Source organism: Xenopus tropicalis, chromosome 2, assembly GCF_000004195.4.
Source record: "Xenopus tropicalis strain Nigerian chromosome 2, UCB_Xtro_10.0, whole genome shotgun sequence".
NCBI lineage: Eukaryota > Metazoa > Chordata > Amphibia > Anura > Pipidae > Xenopus > Xenopus tropicalis.
Window position 1 is genome coordinate 79,404,790 of NC_030678.2, and position 16,070 is coordinate 79,420,859.

At 42.3% G+C, this 16,070-nt stretch overlaps 1 protein-coding gene across 2 annotated transcripts; it reads right to left on the bottom strand.

The window, feature by feature from the left end:
• Nucleotides 1-1,877: 1,877 nt before the first annotated feature.
• xkr8 (X-linked Kx blood group related 8) lies at nt 1,878-8,828 on the bottom strand. Of its 2 annotated transcripts, none has more exons than XM_012957119.3 (3): nt 7,623-8,828; nt 4,299-4,504; nt 1,878-3,376 (listed from the first exon to the last, which is right to left on the bottom strand). In XM_012957119.3, exons 1-3 carry the CDS (start codon nt 8,429-8,431, stop codon nt 2,691-2,693), a joined length of 1,701 nt encoding a protein of 566 aa, XP_012812573.2. In that variant the 5' UTR covers nt 8,432-8,828; the 3' UTR covers nt 1,878-2,690.
• Between the last annotated feature and the right edge of the window lie 7,242 nt (nt 8,829-16,070).

The window sequence follows — 16,070 nt, forward strand, 5'->3', positions numbered from 1 at the left end:
TAAAAACAGGTGGTATATTCTATGAAGCAGAAATAATTAGTTGTTTATAAAGTGGATTGTCAAAATATTCCCCTCTTTTTGGGAGCTGGCACAGTAAACATTGTGCTAAGTATAATATCAAGGACTGTGCGCGAGAGGCACAATATACATGTGTTCAACAGGAGCCAAACAATTAGGGATTGTTTACAATTAAATACATTTATGGGCTTATCAATTTTGTAGTTTGTTTATCTAAATCGATTAAAGAATAAGCAAACCTTTTTTTTTTCTAGCAGTAAAACTATCAGTAAAATTACCTACCTTTGTCCCAGCATTCTGTCTCACCTGGTTCCTCAGTTAGACATTAATCCTTTCCTTTACTTCCTTGTGCAGAGTGAAGCCCCGCCCCCACTTCCTGTTCAAGTCTCTCATAAAAAAAAAAAACCCTGCTAATGCACAGACTGGCTCCTGCTGCCTCCAGGCATGCTCAGAAGGCTCTCCACTCACACAACAGGTTGTCCAATTGAAGAGAGAACTGAACAGGAAGTGGGGGCGGGCTTCACTCTGCGCAAGGAAGCAAAGGAAAGGATTAATGTCTAACTGAGGAACCAGGTCAGACAGAATGCTGGGATAAAGGTAGGTAGTTTTGGAGGCTGTTTAGAGTAATTTTACTGATAGGAAAAAAAAAAAAGTTTACTTATTCTTTTAACTCACATATCGAATGTAATGCTTATTAATGTAGTAAACAAGCTTGAAAAAAACTTGAATATCTCAAATTAAAAATATGGCTTGACTTTGCCTAGGACAACTCCAACTGACTTCTATAGAAACTTGCAAACTTTTAAGTGACAAATTTTTACATTCGAGTTTTTTGTTTTTTCACTTAATTAATACTAGACATTCAAGTTTTTGAACCATAACTCGAATTTGATTTTTTAAGACAAAAAGGCTGCAAAAAAAAAAAAAAATCAAACTTGAACATTGATAAATCTCCCCCTTACTATCACTGTTCTGCGAGAAATGGCAAAAATAATAGAATGTGTCCAATAAATGGCAATTAGCTCATGGTGAAAACATAGGTATATTGCTAGTTTAAAGGGAAGTGTCTAAGTTAATTTTACTTAAAAAAAAAAAAAAAAAAAAGCACCAAGAAATTTGGTCCACTGAGCTTGTTTCCAAACATGTATATAAAATTGTATAGCACATTTCTATTCCTATGTTAGGGCAATGTAAACATATTGTTTTGTTGCCCTCTCTTAGTCATAGCAGCTATGGTGTTGCCACTCTGGTACTTAAGGCTAAACTCCTAGGAGATTTTGTAGGATGAAACATTTTTCAGTTCCATTATATTTTGACGCATGCAACTACATCCGAACAGAACAATTCGGATGTAGTTGCATGCGTCAAAATGTAATGGAACTGAAAAATCTGATGTGTAAACTACATGGTACATATTGCCATCCAACATGGACGTCTGTCTAAAAGGAACGCTGCATCTTCATCCGACAAGATCAAATCTGATGGTGTCCGACACTTTTTTTCTCACTGAAATACACTGACTATCAAATGTAGATGCAGGAACAAAACACACCAACTGACTTTATCTAATCCGACTTTTCATTACAGCTACGGGGATCCCACAAAATCTCATGCTGTTGTATGACATGATCAGACAAAATCTCCTGTGGAGTTTAGCCCTTAAAGTTGATTCTACAATCTATGGCACTTAAAGGTTTTGTCATTAAAAGAGAAATGGGATATAACCGCTTGTACAAACCACTCTTACAATGCTCTTAATTTCAATCCAATTTTCTGTCCAAAGGGACTGCACTGTTTAAAAGCTACATATCCATTGCTGCCAATGTTTCCTGGCAGTAAAAACTGAAAATACTGATAACAACTTTATAGTACTTGACAGATCTTCATGCTGTAGGTGTAAAGAGAGCCACAACTTACATCCAAGCCCACCAGTACTAGTGTGTATATAACAGAGCAGATTGCACACAAATGAGACAAGTATGTAACCTTTGCATGAGGTGGATTAAAAAATTCAGTTAGTAGTAAAAAAAATATGGTGTATTGTTACTTTCCATCAGTGAGAATCAAGGACATGAGCTTGGATGCATTCTTACATTCCAATGTAGAAGCCTCTGCTTCATATATATTTCCCTGTCACAATTTCTTATAGGATTAATACAAATCAATATTAATTGTATGTGGCAAACCCAAAGCTTATATAAACTGACAAACTGCTCTTCCACTATTGATTTTTAAGAAGTGTCTTTGGCAAAAATATAAATACTTTAAGAAAACTACACACCTACATACAAATAAGATACCAGATTTATAATACCTGCATACATATATAAACAATATGTACATGGAGTTAGTTGTGTTGGGCTTAAACTATACAGTCACTTAATATCTAAAGCCCATTGTACTTGCTCACTCATTCATCCAACTTCTTTACCATATTCACATTGAGCCAAGGTAAACTGAACATCGTTCTGTACTGTGGCCATATCAGCATCCAGTAAAAAGTACATATCCCTCCAACTGTAAGCAAGGATTATGTAATTGCAGTACTCCTAATTCAAGCTGTGATTCTAAAAATGTGTTAGGGGGAGACATAGCCACTCATTATAATTTACATAGAAATAAGCCAGTAGAGAAGCAGAGTCTCTGATACCTTGTTAATACAACCATGGTAGTCACATTAGCTGCATAGATAACTGGATAATTCTGGGATTCTTAAGCATTACAGGTTCCCTCTTCAGAAGTCGGTAGCCATTTGCATCACTCATTAATCCATCTGGCTCATCATACATCTCTTTCTTCTTCTTCTTCTTCTGTAAGTTAGGGTGGAGGTACAGATAATACAGGACTCTGAACAGGATACCTACAGGGAAAAAAACTGCCAGCACATACAGAAGATATGTTTCATATTCATCTAAAATAGACGGAAACTTAAAAATCTTCCAAGACATGAACAAAATCACAGAGTCTGCGGTTATAAAGCAATAGTAGACAATGCATCGATATATAGTTCTCCCATCAGCAATATTGAACCAGGAGAAGTACAATATCACAGCTACTGTAGCCCTGAAGAAATGTTCTAAGATCCTGTTCCTCATAAAGTCTGTGCTTTGCCAGGTCGCCCACAAAAAGAAAGCAATCCACAGGAGCAAAAAGTGCAAAGCAACCCACAGGTGAAAGACTGATATAAACAAAGTGATGCAAACTATCCGGGAGAAGATGAGAAGCAAGTTCCACAGGAAGTAGATGATTGATGACAGGATGTTCATACTCTGCTTATCTTTTAAGAAGAGTCTTAATGACTGGTGGTAGTCCAGAATGGCCCAGCTTATGGAGATAAAGGAGATGGAAATGCTAAAATCTAAAAAACAGAAACTTACATTGAAAGCAACACTAAGCTCAGAGAGTTACTCATACACTACACAGTAGTAGTAGTATTAGGCCAGGGCCACATGGGTGACTTCCCTCAGGTCTAGGGTCGCCACCTATTAAAATACTTTCTACAGGCTGGCCAGGGGTGGTGATGAAAAGGGAAAGGCCATGATGTAAATGGGGGTGTGACAAGAAGACAGGCAATGTTATAAAGGGGTGGGGCTATAACCTGACAGAAAGCTTGAGGCTGGATGGAGAGGAGATTAGGGAAGGGAAAAGGTAAGATTGAGGAAGGTCAAGAGTTTACGTGGGTGGGCCAGGGGCTATATTTATGGATATTACAAATTTACTGGCAAGTACATTGGTGGGTGTTTTACCGGCTAGGCTGGTAAAATACCAACTGGATGGCAACCCTGCTCATGTCTGATAAAAAGCTGCATTGAATAGAGTTTAGAGGCATGAAGGGAACCCTCAATGCAATACACAGCATTGCAAACTCTTGTGCCATATACTAAAAACAGAATAGCCCTTACACATTTTGTCTTCCCAATGTCCAATCAGATACCAGCTAAATAATAATATATTACAACATTTAAAAGGCAAACTAAACCCCCTTAACTGTCCTCTCTCCCTGGTACCTCTCCACGCAGTATATTTTATTATACAATTTAATGATTAAAGTATAGTTGTAAACAATCTTTAGTTAACTTTAGATTTTTCAAGTTTCAAATAGTAAACTGAATGGGTCATATGGGTTTAAGGTTTTATAATACAATTACACAAACCTCTTGATACGAGTAAGAAATTATATGATTGTGCATTATTATGTATGCATGCACATTGTATTGTCATTAACACACACAAATATATATATATTACAAAAATGATACTGTGCTTATAGAGATACTCACACTGGAAAGTGTATATTGTGCCTCTGTGTAAGACAATATACAGCAGCAGAATTAATTGAGGAGTGTTCTCCAGAAAGGTCTCCATAAGCCTCATCATGCTGATATCATGAGTAAGGAAGTAGGCATATTCCTGGTACCTGTCATAAGTTGGATTGTTCTCACTGCTTCTGTATGCAGCTATTCCCACCTCCAATGAATGGATGCACCTGTGTGGAAAGAAAATAGTACTTTTATTTTTACACTTTTATCTAGAATAAAAGTGTACATGTTAGACACTTAATTTCCAGATTGGTCAGCTTTCCCTTTTTAATTAATGAATGAATAATATCTTAAAGAATGTAACAGATTGCTTTCAATGGAGCGCGGTACTTAAGATGACACTCAAATACTTCAGGATGCCTCTTTGCTGCCTTCTCAGCAAATGCAACTGGCAAAATGCATCCAAGTGCATCCCAAACTTTTTTTGCCTAGAAAATGTATTAGAGAAACTGTTTCAAAATAACCAACTCTAACATAAAACTGCATGCAGAGCCAGAATGCTGAGAACGCTTATCTGATTATACAAGTATGGGACCTTTTATCCAGAATGATTGGGACCTGGGGTTTCCAGATAATGGATCCTTCCATAATTTGAGTGTCCATAACTTAAGTCTACTAGAAAAAAACATTTAAAGGAGAAATATTGACCACCCCCTCCACTCCTAATCTTGTAGGCCAGTGCTGTCCAACTTTTGAGGTACCGAGGGCCAGAATCTCTTTGGCCTACATGGAGGGCAGATAATGGAAGCCATGGAAGTTTTGACCACTCCCCCTTTTTAAACTGCACACACATCAAACCACTGCAGGGATATCAGCCTTCATGGACATGCCTGTTGGACAGCACTGATGTAAGCAATTATGAATAATATATGTTGCTGGTTTTACTTTGGGCTAAAAATTAATACTATCTGTATAAATGACCCCTTTATTGGAGCTCTTTATAGATCCTCTCTGGTCTCCGTTTCAAATGAGGGGTGGGCATGTCCTAATGGTACCTGCCAGAAGCACAGTAAGAAAGGGATAGCCAATCGCAGTCTTGCAGTCACACAAGCAAAGACAGGCTTCAGTTCCCTATAAGGTCAGACTAGTTGCTGATTGGTTCCTATCCTACAGTGCAATGTGCTGAGTGTCACTGGCACCCCTGCACAGCCTGTAAAAGTAGACAGCAGGAAGTGGAACAGATGGGTGGGGAATGCCTCAATAAATCAACCCAAAACACAACTTTTTAAAGCACATTCCATCTATATCTAGAGAGGTACTGTTTCATTACTACAGAGAAAAAGGAAATTATTTTTTAAAATGTGAATGATTTAATTAAAATAGAGTCCACAGAAGATGGCCCTTCTGTAATTTGGAATCTTCTGGATAACAGGTCTTCGGATAATGGATCCCATACCTTTATTTAAAAAGTTCCCTTTTTCTATTAGATGAAGCTTATACTTAGGGGCACATTTACTAATCCACGAATCCGAATCCCGAATGGGAAAAAATCGTATTTGAAACGAAAATTTCGTAAGATCGCAAATATCACGAAAATGCTTACGAAAAAATCGTATGAGTCACAATAATATCGTATTGGCGATCCGAAAGTCACGAAATTTTCGTACCGAACAATTGTAAACAGCGGTAAAACCTTTCCGATTTTTTCGTGCAAACGTCCGAAAAAGTTGTGCGCCGTACGAAAAAGTTGTGCGGACGCCCGAAAAAATCGGCAAAAATACGCTCGGCCGTTTGTGCTTTTGTAAATGTGCCCCTTAATGTTAATTTTTGCAGTAGTTCCATTTAATGTCCTTGTTATTTTCATATCTGCCTGATTTGTCACTCATAACTCTGCCCCACCTTTTAAATGAAATCTGTGAACTCTGCACCTTTATTATCAGCATGGCCTCATGATTCTCCAGTAACATGACTAATTGACTTATGTGTATCAAAGGGATAAGCCCATGAAGTTATGGTTAAGTTAGAAGAGCAGTAAAGGTTTATGATGTGACCCCAGAACCTGTCCCACCTGCCTAAAGGTGGCCATACATGGGTCGATCGGGCAGGTTAGATTTTTCATCGAATTGGGGACCATGTCAGCTTATCGATGCGGTCCCTGAACCAACGGCGTCTATACCTGCCCTTCCAATTCGATTGTTTGGCCCCAGGGCCTTGGCAAGATCTTATCCTGATATCCCCACGTATGATTGGGCGATATCGGGCCAAACAATCAAACTGGGAGGGCGGGTAAAGGCACCGTCGGTTCGGGGACCTCAATAATCAGCCAATGTGGCCCCCGATCTAATGAAAAATCAAATCTGCCCCGATCGAGATCTTACCGTTTTTCTTTTGTGCGCTTAAAACACAGGTTTAAACGCACCAAAATGTGTCAGCTAATTAATTCCATTATATTCTGCCTGGTTGTACTCATGAGCGTTCAGAGTTGCATTTTAAGGCATTCATGTTTCATCACATTTTTTGATGCATGCTGCATTTTCCTACGCCTGACACGTGTTCAGAATTTAGGCAAGTGTTGCATTTGGAAGGGACAAAAATGCACTTATCGGATGTTTAAAAAAACAAACATCACAATATATACGTTTTGATGTGCTTAGTATGTGTTTTCTAACATGTATAACAGCTCTATACCTGCAGAACAACTGCTGTTGCTCACTGGTTGAGGGTGTGGTTACTTAAAAAGTCAAAGGTAGACACACCTATGTGGTACAGTCATGTATGGCAGAAGTAAAGTACTAAACCACCTCTGGAACACAGCCATTACATTATATAAGAAATGCATTATGAAGCTTCTCCATTTGGTAAAAATGATCACAAAGTTACAGCAGGCAAAACTGTTCTCCCCTTCATGCCTTTGTACCAATCATCCCTTGCCCTTAGCAAAGTTTCATCCCCTCAACCCTCTGGTCTTGTGCGCCAGAAGAGCTCCCCTCCAGAACAACCCCAGGGCCTCTCTTGATGGCTGAGCCAATGTGCCCAACCACTTTTCTGCCAATTTCTGCTTCCAGTGGTTCTTGGAATAGCATAATGCTCGTCAATATAATATGCTTATCATGGGTGTGTATGTGTATTGCTGCTGAACCTACCTGATTGCCATTGGAAATCCCTGAATCTGCCGTGCCCTTACTGCATAATATGTCCCAATGCAAGTGCCACTATAATAACCCTGGGTGCCATTTATAAGCTGAACTGCAACCAAACTATTGCCCCCTCTATCTCTCTCTGCAACTCCCAGCAGCATAAGCACCTGTAACAAAACAAGAGCTGGGGGTCCGTGTGTTCTCTTACCTGAGGGGGTATCCCAGCTGGAGCAGGTGCAGGAGGGCAAGGCATGGAGGGCTGAAGAGGTGGCGAGACGTGTAGAAGTGCTGGAGAAGTTGCTCAGTCAGTGTATGGGCATCCCCTGGGGGCTTCTCCTCTCCCTTGCCAGGAAGTGCCGCTATATCTATAGCATTGCAACTTGTTGCGCACTCATCTGGAGCCGGGGGGCACATGCTATTCCCGGGGTACCTGGTTTCGTGCCCAGCACACACATCCCCATTACCAGCCGTAGCCTGTAAGCAAGAAGCGTTGGCCTTACCGGGAATAGTGGGCTCGGCTGGTATGTGAGCAGCCACCGGGGCTGAACTTTCACTACTGGGACAAGGCCCGCCCGTACAGTTATCCCCGGGGCACTCCGTGTTGCCTGCCATCTCATGCCCAGTGTGCCCATTTCCCGCCCACCGAGAGTCCAGCTCCGTGACAGGGGCACCATACCCACAACTAGCGCTTTCCCGTGCGTTCAGCTCCCCAGGACCCCTCTCAGTATAAGTACTGGCAGATCCACTTCCCGCCCTGTGCGGGGGGTCCCGGGGCAGCTCCCAAATGTTCCCGCTACGTCTGTCGGTCCAGAACCAACCCCAGCTATGGAGCTGCAGGACAAGCGAGGCCATCCCATAGAAGCCGATTAACAGAGCGGCCCAGGCCACATCCCCGGCCCTGTAGTACGCCAGCGCCCCCCATACATCAGAGCCCAGGTCCAGCAAAAAGGTCAGTGTCCCTCCCAGCGCGAACACCAAGTCCAGTAGCCGGTACCTCGGCGGGCAACACGCCGGCATCCCGAGCTTCTAGCGCCCCAGCCGGGAGGGGGCACCGAGCCTGGGAGACGGGGAGGAGACGTAGAGAGGCCTGGGTCGCTTCTCTGTCTCATGTAGTCACCTCCCTGCACACTTCATTGGTCAGTGGATTTTGTTGGTGCTCATTTCGTATTGAGGAATAGCAGTGTTGCGGCATCACCGCCTTGGCAAGGGGGCAATTGTTGTTTTTCAGTCTTCATTGGGTGGTGAAATCTATTAATATGTGACCCTCCGAATTCCTTTTTACTTTACAACATATAACAACGCTTTAGTTACGGTAGCCCACCTTCTTTAAAAAGTTAAGTCTGCCAATGTAGTACCCAGTCATGCTGGCTGCGACTGTACGACTAGGGGGCAAATTCATCAAAGTATGGCTGGTGTCAATACAAACAATTCCTATTTTTTTTAAAGGTTACAACTTTTGCATATTTTATTTATTGCTACTTTTTTATACTTTGTGACAAAAAGCGCAACAAAATCATATTGTTGCGCCGAGTACAAAAGTTTCGGATGCATTGAAGCTTCGGTATTGTGACTTTCCTTGGGCCAGGGTGGAGCTGCAGAGTGCCATTGAGTCCTATCAGGGTTGGACTGGGGGGTGAAGGGCCCACCGGGGCTCCCACCCCAGGGGCCCTGCAGGTGCCCCTGCCGGCCGCGTCCCCCTAACCCCCCCACAGGGGCCCAGTAACCCCCCTCGCAGGGCCCCCCACCCAAAGTCCTCCCCGAACGTGCATAAATTTAACGCATCAGGGGAGAAGCAGTCGGCAGGGGGAGCGCCAGCAAGGGTCGGACTGGGCTGCCAGGGCCCACTAGAGCCGGGGCCCACCAGGATTTTTCCCGGTGTCCCGGCGGCCCAGTCCGACCCTGGTCCTATGGGAGGCTTCCAAAATCATGCACAGAAGGTTCAAAGTCAGAAAGGTTTTCCTGCATTTTACAATAATACGAAAAAAGTTGTACTTTTCAGCCATTATACGATCAGATATGATTTTTTCATATTTGAAATGCAAATTTTTTGTACTTTAAAAAGCACAATACAAAAAAAATCGTATTTGATACAATTTTTTTGTATCGTGCTTGTTAAATGTACGAAAATCATACTTTGGTAAATCTGCCCCTAGATGTTCATTCATGTACTCCATCCTCAGGCCACCTAATAACTTGTATTTATGTATAAAGTACTGAACAGGTTTGGAAGGAGTGCTGTTTAACTCTTTTTTTTTTATTCACTTTAGATTACTGTGGTATATTGGTACATTATATACTTACTCTAAAAGGGGGGAGTGAAAAAGAAAAAAAATTGCCTATGATTAAGTGCGCATGTGCACGAAACTAGTTCTTTTAAATGAGCAAATAAAATTGGATTTTAATTGACTCCTGTAGATGGTCCGAGTGATTAAGAGGATGCTGCAGCCTTACTATTAACCTCTGGACAACCAGTGTGGCAGGTATTGAAAGATTTCAAAGAGGCTGTTTACTGATTACATTTTTGTGTGTGGGGTTTACATGTCCTTTAAGGCAATCTTTTCATTATACCAAAATCTTGTGTATGCACCAGAATGAGGAACCTAATGCCCCAAGACCATGCACAGGGTGCATAATTATATACCCTGAGGGGAGAGGTGGAATGTGAGGAGGGCAGTGACACCTAAGTGCTAAATGGAAAGTTAAATTAAATGCCTGCCACACCTATATGCCTGAGGCATAGAGCCCTACGCCTCCTACATGTGCCTGCACCCGAATGAATGGAATACGCTCAGGTGCAGGCACATGTAGCTGAAATACACATAAAAATTTCAGACTTTGCATTATCTCGCGTTTTCATGCGTAAATCGGCTACATGTGCCTGCACCCGAGCGTATTCCATTCATTCAGGTGCAGGCATATGTAGGAGGTGTAGGGCGGAATTTTCAGCAAGCGCTTTTACACTTGCCGAAAATATTTGCCCTACGCCTCGTGTGGCATCAGCCTAATATGTGTGGGGACTATGCATACATACCTGTAAATGTATGATGCTGTATGAATATACGTAGTGCACAAGATATCTTTTTAGAATTAAACAGTGAGTCAGTCAGATGTTAATTAAGTTGCTTAAGTTGGGAATGCTTTGAAGTACCTTTGTGGTGGTTACCTTGGTATTTATTATAGGTGGGTGATCAACACCAAGATATCATAGGAAGCCATCTGGAGGGTATTTTGCATTTCAAAGTGGAACTGTTTGTACAGTTGTTTATGGGAACTACCTGACTGAATAACACAACAAAATTATGATACCTGATTATCTTGTCAGCCAATCAGAACACATCCCTACTTTGGTCAGTGAGATTCTAAGGGCTCTGGCACACGGGGAGATTAGTCGCCCGCGACAAATCTCCCTGTTCGCAGGCGACTAATCTCCCCGAGTTGCCTTCACCTGCCATCCCACCGGCGACAATGTAAGTCGCCGGTGGGATGGCACACGCGGCGGCACGATTTCAGGAAATCGCCGAAAAAGACTCGCGAGGCTTTTTCTTCAATTCGCGCGAAATCGCGCCGCCACGTGTGCCATCCCACCGGCGACTTACATTTTCGCCGGTGGGATGGCAGGTGAAGGCAACTCGGGGAGATTAGTCGCCCGCGAACAGGGAGTTTTGTCGCGGGCGACTAATCTCCCCATGTGCCAGAGCCCTAAGAGTATAACTTGTGAAGCTCTTATACTCACACACACACTTTGATCCTTCTGTGCATGATTTTGGAAGCCTCCCATAGGAATCAGTGGCACTCTGCAGCTCCAACCTGGCCCAAGGAAACCGAAGCTTGAATGAATCTGAAACTTTTGTACTTGGCGTGACAATACGATTTTGTCACACAAATTTTGTCGCAAAGTACGAAAAAGTAGCGAAAAATACAAAAAAGTTGCGAAAGGTACGAAAAAGTCGCCGACAATACACCGAACGAATGCTCGGAGCGTTCGTGGATTAGTAAATCTCCCCCAAAGATTAGTTAGAAGCTCAGGGAGAAGCCCAGGTTGAGTGAAATGGAATACAGCAGTGCTGTCCAACTTCTGTGGTACCGAGGGCCAGAATTTTTCTGGCCTACATGGTGGAGGGCTGATAATGGAAGCCAGTTTAAACTACTCCCCTTTTTAAACCACACCCATGTTATCACATGACCATACCCATATTAATGGTGGTAGTACAGCAAAAACTTGCCATACTCTGCCTTCCCTACCCTGCCTGTGTGTGCCATACTCTGCCTTCCCTACCCTGCCTGTGTGTGCCATACTCTGCCTTCCCTACCCTACCCTGCCTGTGTGTGTGTGCCATACTCTGCCTGCCCTACCCTGCCTGTGTGTGTGCCATACTCTGCCTGCCCTATGCTGCCTGTGTGTGGCATACTCTGCCTGCCCTACCCTGCCTGTGTGTGCCATACTCTGCCTTCCCTACCCTATCCTGCCTGTGTGTGTACCATACTCTGCCTGCCCTACCCTGCCTGTGTGTGTGCCATACTCTGCCTGTCCTATGCTGCCTGTGTGTGGCATACTCTGCCTGCCCTACCCTGCCTGTGTGCCATACTCTGCCTACCCTACCCTGCCTGTGTGTGTGCCATACTCTGCCTGCCCTACCCTGCCTGTGTGTGTGCCATACTCTGCCTGAACTATGCTGCCTGTGTGTGGCATACTCTGCCTGCCCTACCCTGCCTGTGTGTGCCATACTCTGCCTGCCCTACCCTGCCTGTGTGTGCCATACTCTGCCTACCCTACCCTGCCTGTGTGTGCCATACTCTGCCTGCCCTACCCTGCCTGTGTGTGTCATACTCTGCCTACCCTACGCTGCCCACAGGCAACATACAGTGATACAATGTTGGCATTGCTCCTACAGTCTGCTCAATAACTATATATTAAAAAACGTTTTAATTGCAGTACCACCTCAGTTTATGTTCTTTTTATAGTGTGCATGGTTTATTTGTGGGTTTCTTGGGTGTGAACAGGTAAACAATGTGGGCCTTACTGTCTGAGCCTGAGGTGTGAACAGTGCAGAGGGTGAACAATGTAGGGATTAAAAGCTGTGAACAACCCAGGGGATTACATTTTTAAAGAATACAGGGGACTTATAGCCTGAATCTGAGTTGTAAACCATGCAGTTAATAACAGTACTGATACAATTTAAAGCTTACACAAAGGTAAGCAATCACAGCAGCCAGACAGATGGGGGTGCCACCAGTTGGACAGCACTGGAATACAGGGTCCATTGAGTGGCCTAAATGTGCTTTTGTGTATTAAACCATATTTCTGTTTTAGTTGTAAGTGACTTACAGATATTCAGCACAGACTCAGGTAGAAGTATAGAGAGAAAAACATATTTCTACACAAAGAAAGCTGACAATAACTTCCATTTTCTTATGTGGCCATGATGTGCTCCACTCCTGTTCAATTAATGTCTTGAGTTTGGTGTAGGCCACTTCTTTATACTGCCTCCATAATCACTGCAGTAATATTCAGCTGTCTCCCCTGCTGATCCACTCACCAGTATGGTATTGCTTGGCACTTCTGTGAGCTGTGAGCCAGATATGTGTGTTTATGTGCAGGTGATAGTATGGGTTTGTTGGCTTTTGTTTGAGTAACTAAATGTGAGTTTATGGGAGTATTCAGCTGTGTGCAGCGAAGTCAGGAAAATACAGCAAAATAATTACCACCTACTTTAGTTTCCTTTGCCTGTTGTTTTTCTGAATGCAGCTGCCTTTGCTAAAAAATATCTGCTATCTTTAAGTTTTTTTTCTTGGAAGAGGCTGCATGTGGCCACTGATGCAATGCCTCTGGCAGCTGTAAGGGCATTGGCTGCTCTGGTGATGTTGCCTTCTGAACACTTCTTACTGGAAATTCTCATTAAGTATCTTCAATGATTACTTAACAAGTTCAGTTGCTTTAGACTTATTTATACTAGATATACCATGACCTGGATGAATGAAAATCTTCATAGTCGGATTAGGGAGAAGTGTTCAAGGATAAAATCAATGGTAGGTCCTTGCAGCCGATATTCCAGTTGGTGCATAATGCAGTGTATTCAGGTGACACTTTAAGATGTTGGTGACTTCCTGCCAAATGGTTTTATCTATCTCATGCTGGTTTGCTAGGAAAGCTGATGGTGAAAATTCCTTCTCCAGTATTTTATTTAACAGGTAGGCCTGAAGGGCATCATCCATTTTTTCGAACGTGTTCCATTGGTCCCATACAGGTGTTGGTTCCTCTGCTATAGGACCACAGGTCACATGCTATTCACTCTGATGTTTGGTCTTCTTCTGGCTGCGGCCAGATCTTTTTGTTGCTCTCTTCCTCTTTTTACACCATCATTGTCTCTCTCTCTCTCTAATTACCTGTTCTCTCATCTGACAGTTGCTGCAAAGCCTACACAGCTCCTGCATGTGCTCAGCACCGATTGGCTGTATGGCCCTGTCATAGGGAGAACTTCAAGAAACTTCCAACGGTTTCTCTGTATCACTTAGTTACTGTTCTGCTATAAATTGCCTCTGTTAATAAAAGCCACTTGTATCTTTCCCAAATAAGCACAAAAAAGTTCCAATTTGATATTTTCCAAATTATCACAAAAAGTTCTCGATATATAATATATTTGTTAGTTCAACAGTATCTTAGTATCTTTTTATTTTTTCCTGGATTTAGGATTTGTTGTTCTTTTCCTAACAGGCTTATGTTTGGGCATCTAAGGGGCACAGAATAGGAAATCCCTGCCTGTCATAATATTTGATTCTAGGCAGTGGCATATTTTTTGAAATATCAATCACACTTGTGCTACATCCAAGTCACGGGGCTGCGTATTTTGCACATTTTGCACTGATTGGGTTTAAAGTGCCCTTGGTTAACATCATGATGTGATAACCTCAGTAAAATTTTTAAAGGAGAAGGAAAGGCTAATAAAGATTTAATCTCAAGCTGCAAGCATACCTTCAGTTCTCTCAATAGTGCCCTTAAAGGACAATGAAAGGTTAATATAAATTAAAAGTAAGTCTAAAGGCATTCTTTTTGAGTACTTACTGCATATCTAAATTCCCAGATCCCTGCTTGCTTCTCTGAGATATGGTGCTGGCAGCCTACAGCAGTGTGAAGACTACAGTGACATCACTGAAATCTCTCTCCCCTTCCTGTAGGCTTCCTATTCTCTGAGCATGTGTGTAACTTGATCCTGTCTCCTGTTCTGAGCTACACATGCCCACCAGCCAATCAGAAGCGGATCTGGCAGAGGGGAGGGGGGGGAATGAAACACATGTGCAGTATGAAGCAAGGAGGGAAAGGAAGGGAGAATACCATTTTAGAGATGGCTGCCTGTTCTAGAAAATGTGAAGTAAGTGTGACTGAGTAAATATTTGATTAGGTGAGCCAAAAGTGTGGCGTTTTTACTAAACAATAGGAGGACTGTTGGGCAGTATGCTTTTTAAATTTTGACTGGCATTCTCCTTTAAGTCTCCCCATATTTCTCCCATTCAGATGATCAGAAGCCAAGCAGGAAGAAAAAATGCTGAGCTGTGTAAAGAAAGTTCCCATAATGCCTCACTCCTGCACCAAAAGCAAGACCGGTGTACATGCTCAGTTAGTTAGACTATGAGGAAGCTTCCTGCTGATTGGCTCAGATCCACATTCCTAAGGGGGGAGTGAGTTTTTAGCATTCTTGAGAGAGGGGGGGTGCATATGAATTTTCATGAATGACGCTCCGGCTCGTGCAGTTTTTGCACATGGTATGTGTATTAAGACCCCCTAACAGTACGGAGACCCTAAAAAACCATACCTTTTCTGAGTACACATTCTGACAAAACAAAAATTTGTAAATAAATCTTTCTACTGCAAACTACAAAGCTATGCTAAACAGAATGGTTTTTATAACATTTCTGAAAATCATCACAAAGCTTGCATTTTGCCCCATTATGTAGCCCACATTTCATCAATATAAAACTATACTCTATATATGAACGCCAGGGGTCTACTGAACAGTTGGATGCCCAATATGCATAGATTTACCAAACTACGTGGGGTAGAGGAAGCCAAATTGAAATACAGCAGACAAAATGTCCATGTGCAAGAAAAGTAACAAAGAACAATATGAAATGCAATAAAATCGTTAAAATCCAAAAAAAACCTAAAATCAATGGGTTTATTTTCCTAGTGATAGCTGCAGTCAGAATTACAGTTTGAGTATTCTGGCTTGGGCAAATTTGTTTTACAGACAAAGTCAAGCGAACAACAACTATGCATAACTGAAAATGCAATAAAATGACTAAAAATGCACCAAAATCACAGAAAATGTAATAAAAACACCAAAATAATACACAAAAGGTATTGCGCAGTGTGGTTAGCGAATATGCTATCCGCAATGGCAATAAAGCATTTTTTTCAGGCAATAATAAAAACAATGCGATAAAAAAAAAAAATTACAAAATTACGGAAGTGTGTGTGTACACTAGGCAAAATGTGTTTTGTGTGCATGTGTGCAAGTAAGTGTGATTGCTGCAAGTGCTGTGAATGTGTGATACCCCCAACCCCCCTCCAAAATGTATGTGTGTGTATTAGCATAATATGTGTGTGTGTGTATGTAGCACTTACCTGGGGTCAAGAAGCTGCAGATCGCAGGAGGGAGAC